Genomic DNA, 27,500 nt, shown 5'->3' on the forward strand with positions numbered 1-27,500 from the left:
GGACTTGGAATGGAGTAGACGAAGAAAACTAACTTGGAAACGGGGAAACGGAGTGTAAGTAAAAAAGAGGTAAAGAAATGCTGCCCTGGAAGACACCTCATGGTACAGCGATAGCCCTGATATCGAATACACTTTTGTACATCAAGAAAGTAAGAGCTGAATTACGACAAAGCAAACTAATATCTTCGACTAGACACGGTGAGCACTGCAAATATCATTTTCCCCTTGTAGTTGGAAACATCCATAATGTATAATTTATACGTGTAACAAACACAGTGTAGATAACTTAGACACTGGAATCTAATCACACTAAATAAATACAAGTGTGAAAGCACAAATAATCACGTTGACTAGATTTAAAATACAATCAATCTACCCTAATTCGAAAACGGTTAGTGAGGTTACAAAATAAATGTCTTTTAAAGAGGAGAAAAAACAACTGTTACTGGAAAGGTTTACACGTGGAGTCTACAGCATCACTTTTTCCCAAACCAACCAGACGGAGAAGTTGTGTTTGGTATGCCAAAGGAATGGTATAACTGATAAAGGAGGGAGGGAAGGAGAGATGGGGAAGAGGTACTCGGGAGATACATTTTCAGACTAAGCGATCCACCAGTCCTTGTGGTTTGCGGGCAAGAGTTTTTATTTAGAGGTGTATTGGTAGGGTGGGTGAGTTTCTGTTGTGTACGAAGGAAGTAAGGAGAGAGAGAGAGAGAGAGAGAGAGAGAGAGAGAGAGAGAGAGAGAGAGAGAGAGAGAGAGAGAGAGAGAGAGAGAGAGAGAGAGAGAGAGGCAAACAGACAGACAGACGGACGTACGGACAAACAGAGAATGTCACATCTTTATCAAAAAAGAAAATTCATAAACAAACAGGATTACGGAACTCTTATCAAACACACATAACAATCAAATAAAAGAACAGGCGATAGAAGGAACAAAATTAACTAGTGAATTAAGTTTCTTAACGTACAAATGAGAGTTATATATATATTTTTTTTTATCTAGGACACCAACTTTTCTCCTTTCTGGAGGGCAATGAAGGGGTAAAACTAACACAAAAACGGGGTTAAAGACCATAGTTACAGGAAGATACAACATACAAATGCAGTAAGAGATTCAACTTGGCCACCGCAGGAAGAAACACTAAACAAAATACTGCACATAAAAGACTGTAATTGAAAGCCTATAACCAAAGGACTGTAAATAAAAACAGAAACTTGTAAAACACCTAAGATTTACCATCACTTTCACAACTCCCAGAATTCCATGCAGGAGACGCCACAACCCAAGAGGCACCACAACGAAAAAGCTTCAGAGTTCGAACACCTGCGGCATCACAGCATTCATGGAGGGGGGGGGCACAGGGGAAGAGAGGAACCAGAGCAACATCATATGCAATCTAATGAGTGTCAGTTGCACAAACTTGCGTCTCGGGTAGCATGACGGGAGAGTTGCAAAGTGATGCAGGAGATAAAGGACAAAGGGAAGGGAGGGAGTCAACAAGGTAAATCATACAAGGATAGAATATGGGTGCGTTGCTGTCCGTGTGTGTGTGTGTGTGTGTGTGTGTGTGTGTGTGTGTGTGTGTGTGTGTGTGTGTGTGTGTGTGTGTGTGTGTGTTTGTGTGATATGCTTATAATTTTGCAAGTATGCAGTGCTTGTGTATCGGTGTCCCTGTCTTCATGTATGTACATCTCCTGTACGAATTTCCGTCATTTAAAAGTCTGGACCGTTTGGCATTTGTTTTCCTCAGAGACACTGTCACGACCTAAACCTAAAAACAAGGGGGGGAATCAATAATCAAAAGTACAACGTAAACAACATCGGCAGACACTCTGCGTTGAACGAGGGAGGACGTCCAATCGAAATCCCACGAGAATGGATTTTCCAAACACAGTAGAAAGCAGACCCCTGTCTTACATGCACGTCTAGATCGCCTATAAAATTCGTAACAACATTTAAAGGGCAATCGCTGTGCCGAACCAGACGCTTTCTTGGCCTCTCAGCACTTCATAAAATCTAAAAGAATGAAAACTTATATTTATAATCCTGTAATCCTGTAACAGCTTGACTTGAGAGGTTTCGTTTATCGTACGCATTTCAGTAATACGAATGACAACGAAATTTTAAAAAATATATAATGAAAGAAATGGGTGATTGTAAAGATCTTTTCTCCACACGGGATGGGTTTCAAAATTCTTATCTCTAACCAGTTCATGTCTGTTATCTCTCTAATTTCCGTTCTAACATGTCACACCATCGAACAAAGGATAACACAAGTAACCTGGCTATAACATGAAGATTTTCTTTAACAAGATGAGAGAAACTTCTTACACAAGTTTCCCCATGGCATGCAGGGAGAGAGAAAATAAACACTGCTACTACTCCAGTATGCAGATATATAGATATGTATATATATATATATCAACAGAACCTATGAACGGGCTCTCAAAAGGCTACAGTCTAGAGATATAAAAATCCGAAGTCTACCATAAAAGTCTTGCCTATGGATTCATGTCCAGTGTTAAACAAAGCCAGGCGGGACAAGGGTACATCCTCCTATGCTTAAGGGTGGTGCAATCAGACTTCTAACGGCGGGGAGAAGTACAAAGGGCTGGGAGGGTCTGCAGTACAGCAATTTGGGAGCCACAAAGTGTGTCGATCGGTGGGGGGGGGGGGGGTCGAGAAGGAGACCAGAGGAAGACAGGCGAGAAGGAAGGAAGGCAGGAAGGGCGGGAGGGAGGGAGGGAGAGAACGAGGGAGGAAGGGAGACAGACGAAAAGGGTGGCAAGGGGGAAAGGGAAGAAAAGAGAGGAGAAAGTGGGATGGGAATGAAATTTTGAGGAATATTCAGTGGAAAAAAACAACAAATGGAATGGAATGTGAAGTAAACAACCATGGGAAGGATTTAAGTAGGTTGAGGATATAGGATTTATGAGGAGGAGTCTCACTGGGAGAAAGATACAGGGAAGGAGGATATAGCTGGGAGAAGAATATAGAAATTAAATAATGGATTTACAAAAACAGATATTTAAAAAAATAATGAAAGGGTCAATGAAGAAAGACATAACAGGCAAATAGTCCATTATAAATGGGAAACACGTTAACGTTGAAAATTGGAGAATGGGTGATAATAGAGAAAATAAAATATACGAAAGTTTTGCTGGATAAAAAAAAAACAGTACTTGGACTTTAAAAAAAAGGGCAAAATCCGTGAGAAGGGTGATTGTGGTTTGTTGTTAAGGGTGACTTGTCTAAAAAAAACAATCAATATCAGAAAAAATAGGGATCTAAAAGAAAAAGAAAATGGGGTAACGCAAGCGAAAAGGAACTAAGAACAAGGGAACAGATAATTGGGCAAAAGGAGAAGAAGAAGTGGAAGACAGAGTGACAAGTTGCCAACACTCGAGCAAGCAGATGGGAAAAAGAAGGTGAGTTGGCTGACTTGACAGGGTGAATCAAGCCCACACACAGGGGTTCGTGGCGGTCCAAAAGCCACACGCAAGACCAAGGAAAACCACACTGACTTCCACGCCGGTTTGGTCTCGAACGGTTACTCGGGGGCGGGTGGGGTCCATAGGGGAGGGGGAGAAGAGGGAGAGAGAAGAGAGGGAGGGAGTGAAGAGAGAGAGAGAGAGGGAGAGAGGGGAAGGGATAGAGGGAGAGGGAAGAAGAGAGTGAGTGAGCGAGAGAGAAGGAGAGGGAAGAAGGGAGAGAGAGGGAGAGGGGGAAAGTAGAGAGAGAGAGAGAGAGAGAGAGAGAGAGAGAGAGAGAGAGAGAGAGAGAGAGAGAGAGAGAGAGAGAGAGAGAGAGAGAGAGAGAGGAGAGAGAGAGAGAGAGAGAGAGAGAGAGAGAGAGAGAGAGAGAGCGGGGAAGAAAGACAGAAAGAGAGAGAGAGAAAGGCAGACAGGCAGACAGAGAGAAAGGCAGACAGACAAAAAGACAAACAGGCAGAGAAAGAGACAGATATAGACGCAGGGTGCTAGCGAGAACAAGATAAGAAAAAAAAAACGAGGAGGCGAGATCAAAGAACGGGAAGGGGGCAGTGAGGAGGTCTTTGAGTGTGTGTGTGTGTGGATAACAACCATAAGTGGGTATGTGGTTGAGTCAAGAGGCTTGGGGTCACTGACCTCGCCCGCTCTGCCCGCCCGCATGCCCACGGGGTCGACCTCCTCCAAAACTCGGTGCGACCTGCTCACTTGATAGGCCTGGGAGAGAATTGGCAAACGTACAAGACAAGGCACCCACACACGCGTTAACAGGTGAGTGTCCTACGGGTGATTCTCAGATGAATATTTCAGGGAATGATGGTCGGAGAAGAATGGAAATCAAGAGTCGTGATGATGATGATGATGGTTAAGAGCTTCGTAAAAATAAAAGAGGAGAGAGAGAGAGAGAGAGAGAGAGAGAGAGAGAGAGAGAGAGAGAGAGAGAGAGAGAGAGAGAGAGAGAGAGAGAGAGAGAGAGAAAGGCGCAATGATGGTGACTATCGTGAACTGCATCTCAAAAAAATGATGAAATAAAGGATGATGATGATGACAACTAAGACCTACAGTTTAAGTAAAATAAGAAGGAAAGAAAAAATAATAATGATGATAATTAATATCTACATTGCACATAAAAATAAAGACAAAGAAAGTAACAATGATGATACATATGAATCACATTTCAAGTAAAAAAGAAAGAGACCCCCAAACAAATTAAACCAATAATAATGATGATAATTAACACCACTTGAACTAAATAACAAACAAACAAACAAAACATATTGAAACGAAGAATGTAAAGAGAATAATTAAGGACTTAAAGGGCCTCGCTGAAGCAGGCCGAGGCAACCAGAGGGCCAGAGGCATGGGGAAGATGCACGGCGCCTTCTCTTCGCACAAATTCACTCACAGATTACTATGAACATTTGTAATTCTTGCAACTACACACATATAGTATATACATATATATATATATATATATATATATATATATACACACACATATATATATATATATATATATATATATATATATATGTGTGTGTGTGTGTGTGTGTGTATATGTATATAGTTATATATATATACATATATTTCTATGGCGATCCATAGTTTTGTTTTAATTACATTTTTTTTTTTATATAACATGAATGTAAAATAATGAATTTGTGATAAGTGCATATATGGTGTTTTCATTCTTCCCTCATGGATGTGGCAATGGTTGTGAAATTTGAAAAAAACAAAACAAAAGAATAGCGAGAAATAAAGAGAGATGAAATATAAACTCTATCTGTATACGTAATAACTATCATATCAAACAAAATACTAAATCAATAGCAGATGTTACAAACATTTTTTTTTTTTTTTTTGTCTCTCCTAAAAGCATCAACAGAAATGGCAAAATATTCTATCTTCTAAAATGAATGAAATTGTCTTGCTTTTACCATCCTATTTCTCTCCTGCAATACATGAATATGAGTTCATGCAAATATCTAAAAATGAAGAAATTATTTAAGAAAAAAATATCCCTGTTTAATGTAAATAATAAAAAAAAATTCTAGTCTTGTAACCATGCAAATTAAAATCTCGGTTAGTTAACAAAATAAACGAAACACAAAACACATTATAGAGTGTATGTATAACCACAGACATTCATACAAAACGCAGTCACTCATTTGACTAATTTGTTTTCTTCATTCAAGCAAATCATACAATTATTTCCTAAATATTCATAAAATCCCAGTGCACATAGGTGAATCTTTCTCAAAAATAAAATTCAAATAGATTTATTCAAAATGAGTTCGTATCCCATTTCATCTCAGGGAAATACGTATAACAAAATATTTAGATTAAACTCTAAAACACAGCAAATAGCTAAAGAAAAAAATGTTAATCATTAATTTCCTGTCTTAATACTGACACTAAAAGTCCGCACAAAAATGCATTTCCTTTTTAATCAAACAGAGCCTGAAAAAATATTTTTCTTTCCTTTTTTTCTCTCTGACAAAAACTTAAAAAATCCTCGACTCGTAACCCCTCAGCACCGACGTCAAAAAAAAAATCCCCCGGCACCGACGTCAAAATAATAATAACAACAAATAAATTAATAAATAATAATAATAACAGATAAATAAATAAGTAAATAATAAAAATGATAGATACAGAACACATCCTTCAGCCTCACCTGAAGGACGTTTCCTCGAAGCCCGTCCTCGAGGTCGATCGACTCTGCCGCTTGGTGGACTTCTTGCCCCGCCGCGGGTGCGCCCTCCGCCCCGAGCTCGAGGTGTCGGTCGAGGAGCTGCTGTTCTCCTGCGACTTGACGGGTTCTGTGGGTGGAGGAGGAGGAGGAGGTCGAGAGCGAGGTTCGAGGTTGGTTGGGGGTAGGGTGTGTGTGTGTGTGTGTGTGTGTGTGTGTGTGTGTGTGTGTGTGTGTGTGTGTGTGTGTGTGTGTGTGTGTGTGTGTGTGTGTGTTATCTCTGGTGTAAAAACTCGACTATAGAATACAAATAATAAAATTACAACACGGATATCCAACAGCATATGTACTGCAGCGTGAAACTTCCTCATAACAACAAAAATAGCTACAAAAATGACAATTACCATTAACGATTGCAATATTCACATTACCATTAACTATAACAACTAGTCTTCCCACGACGCCCCCCCCCCCCCTTCTCCCTTGCCAAGGTACATCTAATTGAGTAGAAAAGGTATGAATAAGAATGACTATTCTCACAATACAGGAGACGTATTTAACCGGTTTCGAATAAATATATATTTCCGACGAAGATATAATCGAAACCGATTAAATACATCTCTTGTATTGTGAAGACATTCATTCTCATTCACACTTTTATACCTTGGTCACCATGAATAACATCACAATACAAGAGATATATTTAACCGTTTTCGATTAAATACGTATTCCTGACGAAGATACATTCGAAACCGGTTAAATACACCTCTAGCATCGTGAAGACATGCGTTCTCACCCAAATCTTTCTCATTCACACGTTTTCTACATGTGTCAACATGGATACGACTCGTCCTCGGCCCGTACCTTGCTGTCTGCTCCTGACGCGGTGCTTGAAAATATCCGTACTACTTCGGATCTGACTTATGGCAGACTCGGGACGTGATCTGCTACTATGGGCAGGATGGGCGTGGATGTGGGCGTGGGCGAGACCGGCCGACTCCGCGAAGGTCGGGGGGGAGTCCCTTGGCCCAGGGCCCTCCGAGTCGCTGCCCTGGGTATCGTACTCGCTGATGGGCATGTGCAGCGACAGGATCTTCTTCACCTCCGAATCTGTACTACCTAAGTTGTCTGACTCTGCGGGGCGGAAGGGCAAGGGTCAGGGCGGTGGGGTTGCGAGAAAGGCGAACGGTGCGATAAGTGTGATGAATAGAGGGAAAGATGTGATAAATAGACGAAAAGATGTGATAAATAAACGAAAAGATGTGATAAATAAACGAAAAGATGTGATAAATAGAGGAAAAGATGTGATAAATAGACGAAAAGATGTGATAAATAGAGGAAAAGATGTGATAAATAGACGAAAAGATGTGATAAATGGGATAAATAGATGAAAAGATATGATAAATAGAAGATAATTGTGAAAAAAATGAAAAAAGATGATATATGTGATAAATACACGAAAATATCTGAAAAAATAAGGGTAATAGCTAAAAGATGTGTTGCATGAGCAGGAGCTGATGTTTGAAAATTACACTAAAATCGGGTAATGTCAAGACTGTTGATACTCTATCAATTCTTAATTTTTCTGATCCGATTTCTTCCGTATCTAATATGCATGAATGTTTTTTTTTATGAAAAAGAAAAAGAAAGTCCCTTCATCTCCCTCAATAAAAGGAATCGGCAGATAGCAGTACCACATCCTATTCTGCAATTTACAGCTGTCATTCGTAAAGTTTAATTTTCTGGATAAAGTCATTTTCGCAAGAGAGCAAAAGTCCTTCTCTCTGCACACTGTGACTGATCTGTATAAAATCGTAATTAAGATTTCTATGTAAACTGTTGGGTTAGAAGTTCTTAAGTACGACTGAGACAGTAAAGAAAATTGGTAAATATAATACAAACAACTAAACTGTAGATAATGAAAAAGAAGAGAAAATGCTAATGAATATTGAACAAGTAGGATGACGGATGATATATGAAATGTAGATAATATAGAATATTGTAATAATAAAGAAAAGCATAGATAATAACACGAAATCATTTACAAATAACAATTACATTAATACTACATTTTTCTTCAAAATAATATAAAACAATAATAATAATAACACAGAAAAATAGACATAAAAATACGTTTTAAAAAAGTCAAACAACACAGCGCCCACCTGTACTCTCGACGTGTGGATCCCGCCTGCCTTTTCTTCTGACCTTCGTGTATTCCGGCTCCTTTTGCTGCCGAAAAGGGGGTCAGGGGTTATCATGGGTCATTGAAGGGGGGCAAAATCTAGGTATGTTATCGTTGTTCTCATTCTTATTCTCATTATTATCATTATAAAAAAAAAAAAAAAAAAAAAACTCCCATCACAGAATTACTCATATTCACGAACTTCCACTAACACCCGCTGGCACCCTCTAACTCCTACTAACCCCGATCCATCCATATCCCCCTCCCTTAAGCACTACCCCCCCCCCCACACACACACACACACACAAACACTACTCTCCAACGTACATGTCTGAGAGGGAAGGTTTCGAGAGGAGCCATCTTGGGGTCGTGGTAGACGAAGGCCCCCTGCACGGAGTGGTACGGCCCGGAGTAGACGATGCCCGAGTCCGTGCTCTCGCCGTACTGGCTCTTGGGCACGGCAGGCAGCTGGAAGGTCGCGTAAGGGCAGATATCCTCGATGTATTCTGTTGGAGAGGGAAGGAGGAGGGAGTTAGTAAAGGGGGCTCGAGGAGGAGGAACTTTGCGTTGAGAAATTCGGTGTCTTGTTTACATGAGGTGGGATGTGGGTCGCGGGGGGAGGGAGGACGGGACGTGTTTTGTTTCGTTTGTGTTTTGCCTTTCTTTCTTTTTCATCTTCGGGAGTAGTTTGAAGGAGGCTTAGGGGTAGTGTAAAGACCCTGACGTGCTCTGTGGAAGGGAGGTGAGATGATGCCGAAACAGGACTCGAATAGAGGTTTGAAGTCCAGATGTTGAGGGAAAGAAGGTTGTTTAGGAATAAGGATTTCTGTGTCTTCTAGGAGGCATTTTGTCTTCATAGGTGGCTACAGTGTAAATAAATGATAAGCATAGGTATTCTAGGCATTGTTTAAGGGCAGAGGTCTTTGATGTACTCTGTGGGGCGAAGGAAAGGGAGGGAAAGAGATTATTGAAAGGAAGAATAAAACAAAAGTTTCAGTTCTTAAGGAATAGTAGTGTGGTTAGAAAAAAGGACTAAAGAACTTCCAAAACATCATGTAAAATAATAGCAGAGACTTGTAAAACTCAAAATAAACGACGCAGAATTACAATAGGGATATTGTAAAATATCAACAGAAATTATGTAACCACGAAAAGATAAATTCATCATAAACGTGGATGTCGAGGGAATACAATAAAGTGGTAACACAGATATAGTGAAGTTTCAGAGATCGATAACAGATAAAAGCAGTTTCATAAATCACTGATTATTCAACAAAACCTTGTAAAGCATTAAACAAATGATAATGGAAAAATAACATGGAAGAAAACAGAAACAATACATATGATTTATTGGAACAAAACATAAAAAACAAACATTACAGTGTTAGGAATATAAAAGTCGAACCTTTGGCACAATGAATAATCCCTATAACACTAAAATAAACAGACGCAGAAATGTATTTATGTAAGGTCATTAATCATCAATAAAAGTTAAATCAAGTGTTTGTAAACTATTACAAAAATAGAGCAGGTTGCGAGGAATGTAGAAATAGTGTGAAAACGAGTACGAGATGTAACAGAAGTTTTCATTAGAATTAATATGGAGATATATATTTAAGATGTAGATATATGATTAAGATGTAAATATATAATCAAAATACAGATATATGGTTAAGATGTAGATATAAATTTAAGACATAGGTAAAAAAACTATATATAAATTTTCTCCAAAGATTATGAAAAAACACAGCAGGCACATTCATCACAGCAAGAAATATTAACATGGTTTTGCTGTATCTTGTCTAACGTGTTATTCATCTAATCCTGGACACATCTAACAAACGAGACAGAATAAATGAAACAAGCTCTACAGTATATCATAGATCTACAATATACGAGAGTAAGGCATAGCAGACAACAACAATGCACTATAACTCATATAGAATTTTCTAAAACTAAATCAGTATCAACAGGAAAAAAAAATACAGGCAGTCCAAATTGATATACAAAACAAAACAAAAATTAAAAAAAAACTATAAACACATACTTACAAATGTATACCGACAGAATGAAATAACAAACAGCAACTGAAAGGCAGAAAGATGTAAATATAAATATTCTAATAAAAAACGCCTCGAATGCTGGCGGCCACAAAACAAAAAACATCAAAATAAACGGAAATGCATAAAAATTCTATCAATCCACGCCATCTCCGGCCATGCGAGATATACGATCCGTTGCAGAGAGAGATGCGTGTTGCGTCCAATAACAAAAATACAGGGAATAATGATAACTATAATAACAATAGAACATGGAAATGCAAAAAGAATACATAGAACGCATGAATCAAAACCATCAATACTAAAAAAAATAACAAAAATAATAATTATATATATATATACATATACATACATATATTCATATATGTATATGTGTGTGTGCGTGTGTGCGTGTGTGCGTGTGTGCGTGTGTGTGTGTGTGTGTGTGTGTGTGTGTGTGTGTGTGTGTGTGTGTGTGTGTGTGTGTGTGTGCGTGTGTGTGTGTGTGTGTGTGTGTGTGTGTGTGTGTGTGTGCGTGTGTGCGTGTGTGCGTGCGTGCGTGCGTGTGTGCGTGTGTGTGTGTGTGTGCCTGTGTGTGTCCGTGTCCGTGTCCGTGTGTGTGTGTGTGTGTGTGTGTGTGTGTGTGTGTGTTCGCGCGTGCACCAACACCACGAACTACGAACAAAAGCCACTGAAAAGGGCATGCAAAGGCCTAGGGCGCCCCGCCCCCCACAGCACCGGAGGAATCCTTGTTGGTGCTCGTGTCCTGCGTGGAGGGCGTGTTGGCCGGCAGCGCGGAGTACTGCTGGTGCTGGTTCTGCTGGTTCTGGATCTGGGCCGTCGAGGGCGACTCCGCGATGCCGCCCGAGCTGCCCCGCTCGCGCATTTCTGCAGGGGGAGAGAGGGGGGAGAGAGGGGGTGAGATTAGGACCCAATCGAACGAGAAGAAAAAGGCAAAAAATGGTGAATATCAAACCCCCCCCAAAAAAATAATTATAATAATAAATAATATATATATATATTTTTTGTTAAAACTTTGTCAAACTCATCTCTAAACACAAATTAATCAGAATTCAAAGAACTACTTCCCTTAAAAGAATAAAAATAATAAGAAGAAAAAGAAAAAAAAATCAGACGGGACCCAATTTCCCTGCAACTCACTCCTCCTCCTGAAGACGCAGACGATGGCCATGATGACCTCGATGACGATGACGACCACCACGGCCGCCGGGATGACGACGCGCAGGTCCTGGTACAGCGGCGGCGAGATGGCCAGGTCCTTCGTGCCGTCCTCGCCCGGCAGGAGCACTGGGGGAGGCAGGCGTTAGCAGGTGGAGGTGGAACAGGGGTGAAGGTGGAACAGGGCTGGAGGTGAAGGTGAAGGTGGAGGTGGAATGTGGAGGTAGAATAGAGGTGAAGGGGGAGCTGGAAGGTGAAGGTGGAGGTGAGGGTAGAAGTAGAACAAAGATGGGGATGAAATGGGGAAGTAGAACAGAGGTGGAGGTGGAAGTGAGTGTGCAGGTGGAGGTGGATGTGAAGGTGGAGGTAGCGGTGGAATGTGGATTAGGAGGTGGAACAGAGGTGGAGGTGGAACACAGTTGGAGATAGAGGTGGAACAGAGGTGGAGGTGGAACACAGTTGGAGATAGAGGTGGAACAGAGGTGGAGGTGGAACAGAGGTAGAAGTGGAACAGAGGTGTAAGTGGAAAGGAAGGTGGAATGTGGAAGTGAAGGTGGAGTGACAAGGGAGACTGGCGCTGACTGACGAGGCAATAAGAGGTGACTTGAGAGGCATAAGTGTCGTCGAGCGGAAATTCAAGTCGAATCCGTAGCAACAAAAGGGGAGGCTAATCAATATATAATCAAACGTCCTGATGACGTGTCTTTTAATATTTGTTGAACAATTTATCAAAGAATCTGATCATTCGTGAATAATCTTATTTAGAGCTTTATCAATTTCATCAATTACTCTTTTTAACTCTAATCATTTTTTTTTATCATTTATATATATATTTTTTTTTATATTAACGGGCAGTTAATCTTATACCTTGACTTTATTCATATAATTCAAAGAAAACTTTAATAAACACTATTACCTCTCTTTATTGCACCCATTCGTAAGCATCCCAAAACATGTTATCCAAACACGCAAAAGATCCTCATTTTAACCATATCACCGACCTTTCCACCAACCCCACGCCATTTTGAGACCCTTTCACCCCCTCCCCCTTTTCTGCCCCTTTCCCCTCATTTCCTCCCCCCTTTCCTCCCCCTCACCCTTTCCTCCCCCTCCCTTTCCTCTCCCCCTACACCATCCTCACCTCCCTCCGGCGTTAGCGTTGTGACGTCATACGTGGCCACGCTTGACCCCGCGTGGTTGTGCGCCGTCACCCTGACGATGTAGCGCGTGGCCGGGATCAGGTCACGGATGACGTAGGTCTTCTCGCTCGGCGCTACGTTGTTGGCCACCGAGATCCAGTCCTGAGGGAGCAGAGCCGCGGGACGTGAGGGAGGAAGGAGACTGGCAGGGAGTCATGGTGCGTGTTTTGAAAGATGAATGGATACGTTCATATATGTGGGGTGGATTTAAAGGATGTTTAATACACGTATATGGTGTAAAGATATACGTATGGTATAAGGATGTATAATGTAAATATGATATAAAGGAATATAATGTGTATATGATATGAAAATGTAATTACGAAAATTCAATGAGTTTGCCGAGAGGATTTCTTGGTTGTGAGGCTGTAGGTTCCTAGTGAAGATACGGAAGTCCCTCGAGGAAAAAAAAAGACAGACAGGCAAGCAGACATTAAAACAAAAAAGAAACAAAACATTTAAACAAACAGTCCCCAACTCCCCCCCCCAAAAAAAAAAAAAAAAAAAAAAAAACATTACCACAATCACTGCATAATCACGAAACATCTTTCTTATCACCCCCCACCCCCCACACCTCGTCCTTCCCCCGCCACTCACCCTGGCAGACGCGACGCGATACTCGATGACGTAATAGAGGATGGGGCAGCCTCCGTCGCCCCACGTGCTCAGGTGGACCAGCACGGACGTCGAGTTGACATCCAGCATTCGGGAGCGACTCGGCACGACTGGCTCTGCGGGAGGGCGTGAGGGAGGGAAGGCGGTGAGAATTAGTGGTGGCTCGGTTTTTGATAGAACAATAAAACATATGGCTATGAGGTTAGCGTGAATGCGTGGAAGGGAAGAAAAACTCGACAAAACAAGTTTAATGCAAGAGCAAATGACAGTTTCAGGTAACCCTAGTTTGTCTCTACCGAGTTTTTCTACCTCTGTATCAGCACGGTAGAGTGTTTTGCCTTTCAGATACACAGAACGAATAATCTCTTTCAGTACTTCACGTAGAATACAATTTCCTATAAAAAATATCCTTAAATATGAAAAAATCTAGACAAGTTTATGGTCATCGTTGCCTATCGTATATAAGACGGTTTCCACAGAAATAAATTGTGGAATTCTAGTTACCCAGAATTCTTTTAGTATCAGTTTTATTGTCACTATCATAGATATCATAACTATTATTTCTATCATTATTATCATTCATATTATTACCATTATTATTAGCATTAGCATTATTACTACTATGATAGTGATGATGCTAAATATCACTATCATTCATTATCATTTTTATGATCATTATCATTATCAGTATCAATATAATCATCATTATTATCATTAGCAATTGCATTATCAGCATTAGCATTATCATTATTAATACGACAATTAATATCATACCAGTCATTATTATTATTATCATCTTCATCATCATCATCATTATCACCCCACCATTACACCTAAACCCCCTTCTCATCCCTCTTAATTCTTCCACGACATCTCCTCCAGGAAAGCGAAGGCTCCTCACTTACCCGACCCCTTGGTGGACGTGGTGAGAATCTCCGAGGGCAGTCCTGTGCCCACCTTGTTGTAGGCTGTGACGTAGAGCTGGTAGCGAGACCCACAGACCAGGCCCGACAGCGTGTGCGTGGTCCTGGCTGTGTGTAACTCCACCTGGGAACGGGTTTGAGATTCATTTAGTGATGCTTATTGTAGTAGTAGTGATAGTGATAATGATAAGGGTGATGATTATTATCACAATCATAGTAATAATGATAATAGTGATGATTTATAATAATGATGATAATGATGGTGGTGGTGATGATGATGATGATGATGATGAGTAGGAGGAGGAGGAGGATGGTGATGATGATGATAATGATGATGATGATGATGATGATGATGATAATGGTGATGATGATGATGATGATGATGATGATGATGATGATGAGGAGGAGGAGGAGGAGGAGGAGGATGGTGATGATGAAGATGATGATGATGTATTGGATATGAAACGAATGATGCCCTCAGTTGAGATTGAAAAAAAAGAAGAAAGGCTCCCACCTCTTCCAACATATAACAACAACAACACAAATGTAAACAAACACAGGGTCTCAATTCTTCCAAAGTAAAACAACACAAATGTAAACAAACACAGGGTCCCAATTCTTCTAAAGTAAAACAACACAAATGTAAACAAACACAGAGTCCAAATTCTTCCAAAGTAAAACAACACAAATGTAAACTAACACAGGGTCCCAATTGTTCCAAAGTAAAACAACACAAATGTAAACAAACACAGGGTCCCAATTGTTCCAAAGTAAAACAACACAAATGTAAACAAACACAGGGTCCCAATTCTTCCAAAGTAAAACAACACAAATGTAATCAAACGTACCTCCTCCCAGTTGCCGTATTCCCTCTTGTAGTTCAGGATGTAGCCCCTGACGAGGGCGTGGTGCGGGCGGAGACTCCAGCGCAGAGTGAGGGCGTCTCGGGAACTCCCTTGGACGTAGAGCGTGGGCGGCGCGGGCGGGACTGAGGTTGGGGGGAGACATTGTAAAGTGAGGTTGAAAATTTAATGAGGAATGTGCTGTGAAACTGTTTATGTGGACAGAAAAAAAAATAGTAAGAGATATTTCAGCTTTCAGAAAATATTTTATGCGTTTGGTTTCAGTGCACTAACAAATTTATATTTGTAGGATTCGGGACTTAATGGATTTAATTCGTTTAGCGTGGATTTCATAAACTGAATTTCATGTGCAAAGACAAACAAACTATTATATCCGTTGCCATGATGTTATCAAAAAGATTTCTTACATTATTCATCAATGTTTGTACATTGTGATTCGAAATAACTAACCTAATACATAAAAACAAATAATACAGTTCTTGAATTTAATAAAAATGTTATTAGAATAGTATAACTATTTGAGAGACACTCACTTGACACACTCGATTTATGTTCACTTAGAGAAAAACAAACATATTATTGATTTTAGTTTTACTCTTTATTCCCTTCTTATACTCACTCCACTCCCACTCCCCCCTACCTCCACCCCCCCTCCCCACCTCCACTCCCACGCCCCACTCCCACTCCCCCTGCACTCACCCTGCACAGTAAGAATGTACGTGATGCTGTCCGTGCCGTGCGTGTTGACGGCCGCGCAGCTTAGGTTCCCCGCGTCCGTTTTCTGTACGTCCCGGATGAACAGAGATCCGTTGGGACGAACCTGGGAAATCGAGGCGGTGGTTGAGGTCAGTGTTTGTTTGTCTGTGGCGTCTGTTTATCTCGTTTTCTTTTGCTGGTGTATAAACAATGCTGCATGTGCTTTTATATTTATTCTATGGTTTGTAAACTTGTTTTATATTTATCATGTGTTTACTGTTATGAATATACTTTAAACTGTGTGTACTCTATGCAAATTCCTATGCCAAGTCTTGTCATTAATGTGTAAAAGGATCATTTATAAAGTGATATATTCTGCAAGAAATGAACAAAATGGTATATAAAAAAGCATCAATCATGACAATGCATTGATTAAACCCTTCATTTACAACAAAGTCGAGGTGTTGTAAATGTTGTAAAAAGGACTCGAATGTCTCTTTCCTTCTGCGATTGTAATATTGAAGGAACATGGAAAGTCAGGGTATTTCTTTACGTTTGTTGTTTGTTGCAAATTGCATCAGAACAGCCAATTTTCCTTTGAGGATTATTCAGAACATTTAAGAGAGGGTGGGAAATCTAGAGCTTTATTAAAGTGTATGTTGCATGTTGCAAATCATATCAGGACACATCGCTTTCTTTTTGGGATTATGCGAATATTTAGACAAACTGGAAAGTCGTGGAGTTTGTTGTGGTATGTTGTATGTTAATAATATCCGAATATCTCGTTTTTATTGTTTTATTTAATATTCAAAGGAATCTGGAAAGTCAATGTGCCCTTTAAAGCGTCTCCTAACGACATCCGTTGCATAAGGAAAATTGCGTCTTTCTACCTGTAATATCATATTTGTCTGTACAGATTAATTAATCGTGAATTTTAATCACAATATATAGATTTATTGCTTTACTGAAATTTTATAATCTTTAATCTAAAATCACCACACACCTGCAACTCCACGGATAACATTTCTTACCTGTATTCTGTCTGAGGGAGTGATCTTGTTGCCGTTGAGCTTCCACTCGATGTCTGGCGGAGGCTCCCCGACGGAGTGGCACTGCAGCCGCACGTCCTCCTTCCACGCCACCTCCAGAGGGCCGCCGAAGGACGCGATCTGGGCTCTGACTGAGAGAGGGGCGAGGGGGCGCTCAGTCGAAGGTGATGGACAATGCGGGGATTACCAATAGAACACACGTACGTGAACATGCACACGCACGTACATGCACATATACACGTACCCTCATGTCACACACACACACACACACACACACACACACACACACACACACACACACACACACACACACACACACACACACACAGAGAGAAAGCAGAAAAGTAATTAATGTTTTCCCTTTGCTCATGCCATTTTCACTTTTACCATTCCGATGAACCCTGGTCTCGCCAGAAACAGAACCACAGCTGACCTTTCCTTTCCTTACCCCTTTGCCTCCCGGGTGGACATCTGCCTTGCCAACAGAGAGATCCAGACTCTTCTCTTTCCCTTTGCCTTGCCATTCTTACCTCCTGCTCCCTTCCATCAACCGTATCCAACCAAAATTACCCAAAACGTGGCTTTCCTTCCCCATACAACAATAACAAAAAAAACATTTAATCCTTTACCTTTGCTTCCAACTTGCCCTAAAACTACCCCCCCCCCCCTTCCCCTTATCTCTCAGACGGACCTCCGCCTCGCCAACAAAAAAAGACCCAAACACTTCCCTAGACTTCACTTTACTTCATTTCCCATCCCTTTCCTTTTCTCCCCTCCCCTCTCCTTCCCTCTCCTCCCTTCCCCATTCCATCCCTTATCCTCCCCTCCCCTCCCCTCCCCTCCCCTCCCTTCCCCTTCTCCTTCTCCTTCCCCTCCCCATTCGTCATCCCATCCCATTCATCCTATTCCCTTCTCTTCCCTTCCCTTCCCTTCCTTTCCCTCCCCTTCCCTCCCCTTCCTTAACCTCCCCCCTCCCTTCCTTTCCATCCCCTTCCCTCCCCCCCCCACCCCACCCCACACAACACACCAAAAGGGCGCTTCCTCCTTACCTTTGCTGCTCGGATGGACCTCGATCTTGGCCGTGGCCTTCCCCTCGCCCTTCTGCGTCGAGGCTGACACCCAGAACTCGTACTTGTCCTTGGTGCTGACGCTCTCCGCCACGTACGAGGTCTCGGCCGGCCCCAGGGTGCGCGAGGGGAGCTCTCTCTGGGGGAAAGGACGGGGGGTAAGCGAAGGGGAATCCGTGGAAGGCTGGTAAGGGTAAGTCAAGGTGAGCGAAAGGTAACTGGCGAACGGTTAAAGGGGTAAACGTAGATTAGGAAGTAAGGTCAGCGCAAAGGGAACGTTGAACAGTCTAACGTTGGTAAATTTAAGTTAAGTTAAACGAGAGGGAAATGCTTAAATGTTGGAATGTAAAGACAAGTTACCGGAAGCGAAGGGGAGCCGATGAAAGGGTAAACGGCAAAGGCAAGTTAACCGTCGTTAAACTAAGAGAAAGATGACTGATTGAATGCTAAAGGGATAAAGGGAAGTTAACTGTAAGTAGGGTAAGCAAAAGGATACAACGGGTAAGCAAGTTAATGGCCTGTGGTGAATTAAGGAATGAGGAGAAAAGCCATGTAGTAAAAGGTTAAAAAAAAAAAAAAAAAAGTACATGAGTTAACTGCAAGTAAATTGAAGCGAGTCCAGAGGGAGTCCAGTCAACTGTACTGTTAGTTCAAGAGCTTGTAAGTTACTATAAGTATGCCCAAACGTAAGTGAAATAAAGATAACAAGAAAGTTCAACAAGATAGCAAGGTAAGTTCAACGGCAATGAAATTAGCAGCGGGAAAGGTGCTGGGAAATTCGCTTTCTTGTCAGGCCATCTGCAGAGAGAGATTCTTAGTGACATCATAACTGCGTTACAAAAGCATCCGGAGTTTCTAAGTCCTTCTTGAAGTGCTTCTGCTAATAAATAAAGGAGTGAACAAGGACGCAAGATAAGCCCAGCTAAATAAACACACCGAAAAATGTAATAACCTTATGAAACGCACTGCAATTCTGATACTAACGACAGCAGTAATAATCTATGACGTTATAGTGATCATATACTGTATATAAATACTGCACATACTTTATTTTCATACTATATATACAGTACTGGATATACTTATATTGTATATAATTTATGGGGTACTGATATCATTAATGTGTAAAAAAAATAATGAATTTTGATATAATTGCAAGAATTTAGTGAGTGACAGTGCTAAAATAAGGCCAAAATGATGGCTTGTAATGCATTTACAAAAGTAAATATGCAATCCAAAAGCAACGAAACCGCGAGGCTCTGGCAAACACGAGCACCAACTGACCCGGCTCCCCTGGCTGCTGACGGCCATGTAGAGCGTGTACTTCGTCAGGATCCCGTTGACCTTGGCCGGCGGCAACCAGGTCACCAGCACCGTCTTAGCAGAGCTGATGACGGCCTTGATCCCGGCGGGGGCGTCGGGCACTGCAGCGGCACGGGGGAGGGAGACGGAAGGAAAATACGTCGAGTGAAAGGGCGTTTTTTTTTTTATTTCACGGACGTAAAAGTTAGTACGTATGTAGTGCATGTATAACTATATTCATTTTGCATTATAAAACTAAACGTATCACAAAAGCATTGCTATGTCAGTGAGAAACAACTAATGAAACACTTAAATATACCACAAAATCCCGACATCATTTTAAAAAAGAGCCTACTCATTCGCTTAACAAAGAGAACACAAGAAAACAGCCCTCGACAGCAAAGCACGACGGGCGAGGCACTGACCATCCTGCAGCGTCCTGCAGTAGACGGGCGAAGAGGGTACCCCGTCGCCGGCGCTGGTGTAGGCGAGGACGCTGATGCTGTAGTTGGTGTACTTCTCGAGGCTGAAGATGTTGGTGCTTTCGGCCGTGGTCTCCGCCTGAGCTTCCTCATCTGCCGAGGGAGTATCTAGTTGGTGTGGAGGATCTGTGGTTGCATCAAAAGGATTAACCGACGCACCAACAAAGCTCTCCCCCGCCGAAGTCAAGGGAAAAAGGCAAAAATTAACAGACAACAATGGATAAAGAAGGGTTAAAAATAACAGAATGACGAGAATAAAAAATGAAAGGGGGAAATGAACGCAAGCATTTTCCCCTGTTTAACTCTTGACCAAAAAAACAACGTAAAAGCTAAAGGCAACACAAAGGGGCAGGACCTTCTTGCCGATACATACCTGGGTAGTCAGTGGCCGGCCGGTACAGGACGCGGTATCCCTTGATGAGGCCGTTCTGGCCGCGCACGGGCGGCGGGCGCCACGCCACCGAGATGCTCTGGGACGACGTCGCCTCGCACCGGATCGTCTCCGGGGGCAGGCTGGGCGCTGCGGGGAGGGCACGGGTTAGGGCACGGCTGGGGGAGCTGGGCAGGGGTGAATGGCACGGCTCGGGGAGCTAAGCGGGTTGGGGGCAAAGCTGGGGGAGCTGGGAGAGTTAGGGGCACGGTTGGGGGAGCTGGGCAGGAGTGAAGGGCTTGGCTCGTGGGGCTAGGCGGGTTAGGGGCATAGCTGGGGGAGCTGGGAGAGTTAGGGGCACGGCTGGGGAAGGTGGGCATGCTACTGGCGGGTGAGCGTGCAGGGCACCGGGATCCACCCACAACGGGTGAGCTCAGATTTGAATACAAGAGTGAACAGTCTATGATACTATCTCTTTTAGTAACGGTTGAAATATTATCTTAAGAATCAGCACCTTCGTAGTAATATCAAAGCTTCATCGTACTGTGGCAAATCTTAAACAATTGTCAGTCATAATTTCTCAAGTCATAGGAATTGCAGCAACACAGAAGCCGAAGAAAAAATAAATTGTAAGCCAAAATTCTAAATAAAAAACTAACAACAACTTAGACAACAGAATGCCCTTAAATATTTCCTTTACCTCGGCTCAGAGAAAAGATAAGAAAAGATAACGTGAGCACCATGTTCCTTACACGTCACAGTTGGGATTTATATAGATGTCTGTATCATGAGGAATAACTCGCCTGTTTTTTTGTTGTTGTTTTTTTTCATAGGACTCGTTCAGTACATAATCCTCAATCACTTAAGTCAATATCAATTACTGCTAATCACTCTCTCATCATTATTAATCATCATCAGTCATGCTCATAAGTACTCATCCGTCTCATCAGTCACTATCATCAAGCACTACCAAGTACTACCTATCATTCTCATCAATCACGCTTATTAATCCCTATCAATGACAATCACTCACCATCAACCACCACCAATTACCATCAACCACACTCATCACTATCAATCATTCACATTCAATCATTATCAAACAAACCACCATCAATCACCATCAATCACCATCAACCTCCATCAATCACCATCAACCAACACCAATCACCATCAACCACCGTCAACCTCCATCAATCACCATCAACCACTATCAATCACTCACCATCAACCACCACAAATCACCATCAATCACCATCAACCACCACCAACCACCACCAATCACCATCAATCACCATCAACCACCACCAACCACCACCAATCACCATCAATCACCATCAACCACTACCAACCACCACCAATCACCATCAATCACCACCAATCACCATCAATCACCATCAACCACCATCAATCACCACCAATCACCATCAATCACCATCAACCACCACCAATCACCATCAACCACCGCCAATCACCATCAATCACCACCAATCACCAATCACCATCAATCACCACCAATCACCATCAATCACCACCAATCACTATCAATCACCGTCAATCACTATCAATAACCATCAACCACCACCAATCACCATCAATCACCATCACTCACTCACCATCATCCACCATCAATCACCACCAACCACCGCCAACCACCATGAAGCAGCCTCCGCCACTCACCGTCCTCCTCCGTGGTGGCGATGACAGGGGGCGAGAGGGGTCCGACGCCCCGGTTATTGAAGGCCTGAACCACCACCTCGTAGCGCGTGTACTGCTGCAGCCCCGACAGGGTGGTGCTGCCGCCGTACGCCGACCCGACCTGGGGAGGGGAGGCGGGAGGCCATCAGTCAGTGTTGTTTGTGTGTTTGTGTGTTTGTGTGTTTGTTTGTTTGATTGATTGTGTGTTTGTGTGTTTGTGTGTGTGTGTGTGTGTGTGTGTGTGTGTGTGTGTGTGTGTGTGTGTGCGCGTGTGTGTGTGGGGGGGGGGGGTTGTATGTTTTGTGTGTGTTTATCTGGTGTGTTCGTTTGTATGCTCGTGTATGTGTATCTGTGTGCATGACTGTGTGTGTGTGTGTGTGTGTGTGTGTGTGTGTGTGTGTGTGTGTGTGTGTGTGTGTGTGTGTGTGTGTATTAGTGTGTGTGTGTGTATTAGTGTTTGTGTTTGCGTATGTGTGTGTACGCGCGTGTGTGCGAGTGCATATGTTTGTGTGTTTGAGTGTGAATGTTATAAAAATGTCAACAAAACAGCGTTTTCATGACCCATTGTGTTATATTTACATAATGATCACAACTGTATTATAACACCATTCAATACCAATAATACATACAAAAAAAAAATCACAAAATAACGAAATAATATTACAAAACAGCAAAATTAATTTCCAAAACAATTAAATGATGTTACGAAGCACCTAAATGATGTCACATAACAACGAAACGATATTGCAAAACAACGAAATAATGTTACAAAACAACTAAATATTAAATGATTCTACAAAGTCCACATCGCCTCACCTCGACCGTCTGGATGTTGTAGTCCGTAGCGTGAACGTGGGACTTGTAGCCCACGTAGTAGCCGAGGATGTTGCCGTTCCACAGGTCTCGTGCGGGCGGCTCCCACGTCACGCGGAGGGAGGTCGACGATTCGGGCGTCACGCGGACTTCTAAGGGCGGGCCCGACGGTTCTGCGGACGGGTGGGGGGGGGGGGGGGTAAGAGAGGTGGATCTGATTTTTGCTTATGGTTTTGTCTCTCTATAGTTCTTTTGTCTACGTCTGTCAGGCTTTCCCTCCCTCCCTTTCCCTCCCTCCCTCCCTCATTCCCTCCCTCCCTCCCTCATTCCCTCACTCACCTTCCTCGTCGGTGGCCGCCTGGATGACCTCCGAGGGGGTGCCGAGGCCGAGGGAGTTCTGGGCGGTGACCCTGAGGTGGTAGGCGGTGGCCGGGACGAGGTCGTGGATCACGCCTTCCGTCTGCTCGCCAGGCACGCTCAGCTGCTCCGGCATCCCTGGCCAAGGCTCTGGAGGGTGTGCGGTGGGGCGTAGGCGTGGTGTGGGCGGGCGGGCGGGTGGAGGTGGGGAGAGGGGTGTGTGTGGGCAAAGGGCGATGGGTAGGCAGGAGGCGTGATGTGGGGGGTCAGATTGAGGGTGGGGGAGGATGGATGTGCAGAGGGAGGGGTAAAGTGACGGGGGAGGAGTGGGGAAGGATGAGGGTGGACGTTAGGAAATATGGGCAGGGTGATGGGGGTGCGAGGAGGTGGGGGGGGGTGATAGGGGGTGTTGGGAAGGGAGACGGCGAGGGTGGGCGGAGGGGGGCGACGAGGGGGGTGAAAAGGACCAGCGAGGGGGGTGGGGTGGAAAACAATAATTAGTATGGCGTAATGATGTCATATTTATATCATGTGAAGCGCATTTCCCATTGCACTAATTCATACCCACAGATAATGTTCAGTTTGGATTGATATCTCAATCATTAATCAAATTTTAACGTAGGGCCATGATCAATCTAATTCTGCGTTTATGTATGGGAAAGTGCAATAGCCGTAATAGGTGTAGATTTATATATTCATAATTATTTATATTTATAGGCATATATCTACATCACGGAAAGATCACTGGTCAGTGGAAAAATAGCTGACTTATTAGCAGTGATTCAGTCAACAATCTACTACATTATAATTGAATCATGAAATCCTAGCTCGAAATATCTATAAATAGTCGTATGAAGTTTGTTTATGTGGTTAAAATATATCGTGATTTAGTGTGTGTGTGTATATATATTTGTGTATATGTATATATATATATATATATATATATATATATATATATATGTATATATATATACATACATATTATCACCATGACACGTTACTTCGTGAATCTCTTAACATATATCGGCTTCTGTACCAGACGGGAAACTAACTGCAATTTACAACTAATTCTGGACTCGACACTCGCCAGAAGCAAACTTATACTGAATTCTACAACTTATACTGTTTGCTGTAAGTATTAACTTACAAGCTAACTTACCCCATATCCTACATCTTAAACCGGACGCCAATCCAACACTTTATACCGCCTGGCTTTCACTCGCACAGGAATCTAACTTATACTGTATGTTGGATACTTAGACTGACCCAGCAGTATGTGTAAAGTTTTCTTTACACAACGGAAGCTACCTTATGCCTGATCCTCCACCAAATACCGTCTTTCTCCTACCTGAAGATACCTAATCCTAAAATTTATACCGTACGAGTAGCTACCTAATACTTAATCCTACCTGGTATCTAACCCTACACCTTTTAACGCCCTCCTCCTACACGTAATGGAAGCTACCTTAAACCTAATCCTACACCTTATACCATCTCCCTCCTACACATACGTATACCTAAACCCACACCGTATACCGTCCTCTTCCTCGGCTGCTGTATTACACCTAATCCTACAACCTACACCATCTCCCTCCTGCACGTACCGGAAGCTAACTTATACTGGATGAGGTAGTTCTGGATGGGAGAATTTCCGTTGTAAGGAGCCGTCCACGACAGCTTGACGCGACGGCTGTGCGTCTCCACAACGCGCAGGTTCTTGGGCTGCTCGGGCTCCTCTGTGGCAGGGCGAGAGGGCAGAGGTTGTGGTTATTGTCGTGGTTATTGGTGGTGTTGTGTTCAGGTTTTATGAAGGTTGTGTGAGATAGGTGTTGTTGTTGCTGTTGTTGTTATTGTTGTTGTTTTCAATTACGCGAGAGGCGAGAATTGTTGTTATCGTGGTTATTGGTAAAATTGTTGTGTTCAGGTTTTATGAAGGTTGTGTGAGACAGACGTTGTTGTGGTGCTGTTTCAATAATAGCAAGTGACGAATTATTCTCAAAATAGTCAGATGAACTTTAATTGATAGGTTGGTGAATAAGTATATATATATAAAAATAGATAGATAGATATATAGATATATATACACGCATGAATACACAAGTATGTTAATCAATACATTGATGATAAACTGGACAGAATCAAGTGACCGCGAAGGGACTCTCCCCGACAGACCTTGCACCACCAGCTCGATGTTCCTAGTGTCTCTGCCGAAGGCGTTGGCGGCGTGGCAGGTGTAGGTAGCCGAGTGTGACCTGGCGGCGGAGGTCAGGGCCAGCTCCGAGGTCAGGCCACCGTCTATGACCTCCTCGCGCACCTCAATCCTTGACGGGGGAGAGACGGGTCTTTGAGTGAGGTTTGTTTTTGCTTAGAATCATGGCTTATTCTGGGCAGAAGTAGAGGTGGCTGTGAAAGTCCTGTGTTACCAATACTGTTCTTATTTTCGCCATAGTTATAACAATGTCACTGTTATTGTTTTGGATTGATCACTGAAGCAATCTAAGTATCACCTGAACCCAAGCCATGTAGTATGTATTCAGAATCTATCTAGGCTTTACATAGTATAAATGTATCATTTTTGTAGTACATGGACTGACGTCCTCTCTGACGGAGGCGTCCTTCCCTCCCGTCCTCGGCGCCTCCTCACCTAGAGTCCTTGTGTGCCCACCTGGGGTCGGCGTGGGGGTCCAGGCGGCGGCCGTCGACGGACCACAGGATGTCGATGGGGCGGTCGCCGCGGGCAGGACACCGCAGCACCGCCGTCTGCCCGATTCGCACCACCTCGCGCCCCATTTTCTCCGGGAAGTGGGCCGGCGCTGGGGAAACGGAGGACGGGGTTAGAGGGGCCCTTCTTGGGCTGATTTTCACTCGCTCTCTCTCTCTCTCGCTCTCTCTCTCTCTCTCTCTCCTCTCTCTCTCTCTCTCTCTCTCTCTCTCTCTCTCTCTTTCTCTCTTTCTTTCTTTCTTTCTTTCTCTCTCTCTCTCTCTCTCTCTCTCTCTCTCTCTCTCTCTCTCTCTCTCTCTCTCTCTCTCTCTCTCTCTCTCTCCCTCTCATTCACTCACTCACTCTCACCATTTAAACTACAAAAGTTAAACGACATGGCATGACTGAGACCACAGCTGATAATTATCAAGGCTAAGATTCTGAGGCGACTCTAAGGAAGCTCGTTATATTCAGACTCAAATCTCCAGCCAAGGCAAGCACTCACTCAGGACTCGCACGACTTAACACAAGGGAATCCCTCTTCCAGTTCAGGAGGGCCCGAATGCGGACGCCCTCCGACTCACCGTTGACAGTGAGGTAGACCACCTTGCTGAGTCCGGCGCCGATGCCGTTGTGCGCCTGGCACAGGTACTGGCCCTCCGTCGACTTCTGCACGTTGCGGAACACCAGCGAGCCGTTGTTGAAGACCTCGACGCGGGCGCCGTACACCAGCTCGTGGTAGTCGCCCTGGCCCGAGGCCGAGGCGCCGCTGCTGCTGCCGCTGCCCTCCTCTGCGGGAGACGCCGCCGGAGGTTAGCTCAGAAGGGGAGACGCGGGTGGGGTGGTATCGGGACTTGGGGTGAGAGCGAGGGAGGGGCAGTGCGTGCAAAAGGGGAAGGGGGAGACAGAGGGATACAGGGGGAAAGGAGTTAGAAAAAAAGCAGAAGTATAAGAACGACTACAAGAATCGCAGAGAAGGCAACACAGAGAACGGAAAGCAAGTACAGACGAAGCAGACAAACACTGAGAGGCTCACCCGTGGCCTTTTTCCACGTGACGGAGGGCGTCGGGTAGCCGTCGGCCTGGCAGTTGAGGGTGACGGTGGTGCCCTGCGCGGCGCCCGTGTCCTGCGGCTCCGTCACCCAGTGGGGCGGCACTGGGGGAGGCGAAGGACTTTAGCTTGGCTCGAGCAATGACCGAAACACCTTCGTATAAAACAAAGCTGAAGGAAAACAATTAATAAACACTGAATCAAGGGAATAAACAGGAAACCCCGCGATGTTTCTGAATCCCCGGGACTTCCCGTCCCGAATGCCCACTACCCTTAAGGACACTCTCCCTTCGTCCCTTCCTCCCGAGGATCTCTCCGACCAGTCCACCTCCTGCAGCGCCTGCCGCAGGAGCCTTACCGTTGACGGTGAGCGTGGCGGTGTAGGACCTGGTGGCGGCCGAGTTGGAGGCGAGGCAGGTGTAGTCGCCGTTGTGCCTCGAGCTGATCTTCTCGATGACGAGCTGCGTCTGGTAGTCGTCCAGGAGGCGCGTCGTGATGCCGTCGTACAGAGGCACCGGCCCGCCGTCCTTCTCCCACCTGGGAGCACGGAGGGGGTCAGGGGGAGGTCTGTTTATGTGGGGTTTCTTAAACGGGTGGTTTTCGTGGTATATATATATATTTATTTATATTTATTTTTTTTTTTTTTTTTTTTTTTTTTTTTCATTTCTTGGAATGTGTTTCTTTCGCCTCAGATTCATCCAAAGAGAATGTGCTCTTAGCGCCAACACG

The 27,500-nt window shown here is 43.6% G+C and overlaps 1 protein-coding gene across 1 annotated transcript in view; it reads right to left on the reverse strand.

Annotated features, from left to right (window-relative positions):
• LOC125034082 (Down syndrome cell adhesion molecule-like protein Dscam2) overlaps positions 1–27,500 on the reverse strand; it is a 124,758-nt gene that overhangs the window by 5,252 nt on the left and 92,006 nt on the right. The window contains exons 23-47 of the mRNA XM_047625724.1: positions 27,130–27,308; positions 26,757–26,876; positions 26,305–26,511; positions 25,664–25,832; positions 25,192–25,340; positions 24,624–24,755; positions 23,002–23,169; positions 22,666–22,835; positions 21,832–21,970; positions 20,155–20,301; positions 19,725–19,907; positions 19,282–19,421; positions 17,980–18,136; positions 16,913–17,061; positions 15,885–16,005; positions 15,171–15,310; positions 14,305–14,446; positions 13,382–13,515; positions 12,727–12,886; positions 11,568–11,714; positions 11,145–11,294; positions 8,695–8,873; positions 8,348–8,414; positions 7,047–7,316; positions 6,168–6,312 (exon numbers count right to left, since the gene is read on the reverse strand). Of these exons, the coding sequence (XP_047481680.1) occupies positions 6,168–6,312; positions 7,047–7,316; positions 8,348–8,414; positions 8,695–8,873; positions 11,145–11,294; positions 11,568–11,714; positions 12,727–12,886; positions 13,382–13,515; positions 14,305–14,446; positions 15,171–15,310; positions 15,885–16,005; positions 16,913–17,061; positions 17,980–18,136; positions 19,282–19,421; positions 19,725–19,907; positions 20,155–20,301; positions 21,832–21,970; positions 22,666–22,835; positions 23,002–23,169; positions 24,624–24,755; positions 25,192–25,340; positions 25,664–25,832; positions 26,305–26,511; positions 26,757–26,876; positions 27,130–27,308 (3,864 nt within the window). The remainder of the gene's footprint in view (positions 1–6,167; positions 6,313–7,046; positions 7,317–8,347; positions 8,415–8,694; positions 8,874–11,144; positions 11,295–11,567; positions 11,715–12,726; positions 12,887–13,381; positions 13,516–14,304; positions 14,447–15,170; positions 15,311–15,884; positions 16,006–16,912; positions 17,062–17,979; positions 18,137–19,281; positions 19,422–19,724; positions 19,908–20,154; positions 20,302–21,831; positions 21,971–22,665; positions 22,836–23,001; positions 23,170–24,623; positions 24,756–25,191; positions 25,341–25,663; positions 25,833–26,304; positions 26,512–26,756; positions 26,877–27,129; positions 27,309–27,500) is intronic.

This window comes from Penaeus chinensis, chromosome 17, assembly GCF_019202785.1.
Source record: "Penaeus chinensis breed Huanghai No. 1 chromosome 17, ASM1920278v2, whole genome shotgun sequence".
Lineage (NCBI taxonomy): Eukaryota > Metazoa > Arthropoda > Malacostraca > Decapoda > Penaeidae > Penaeus > Penaeus chinensis.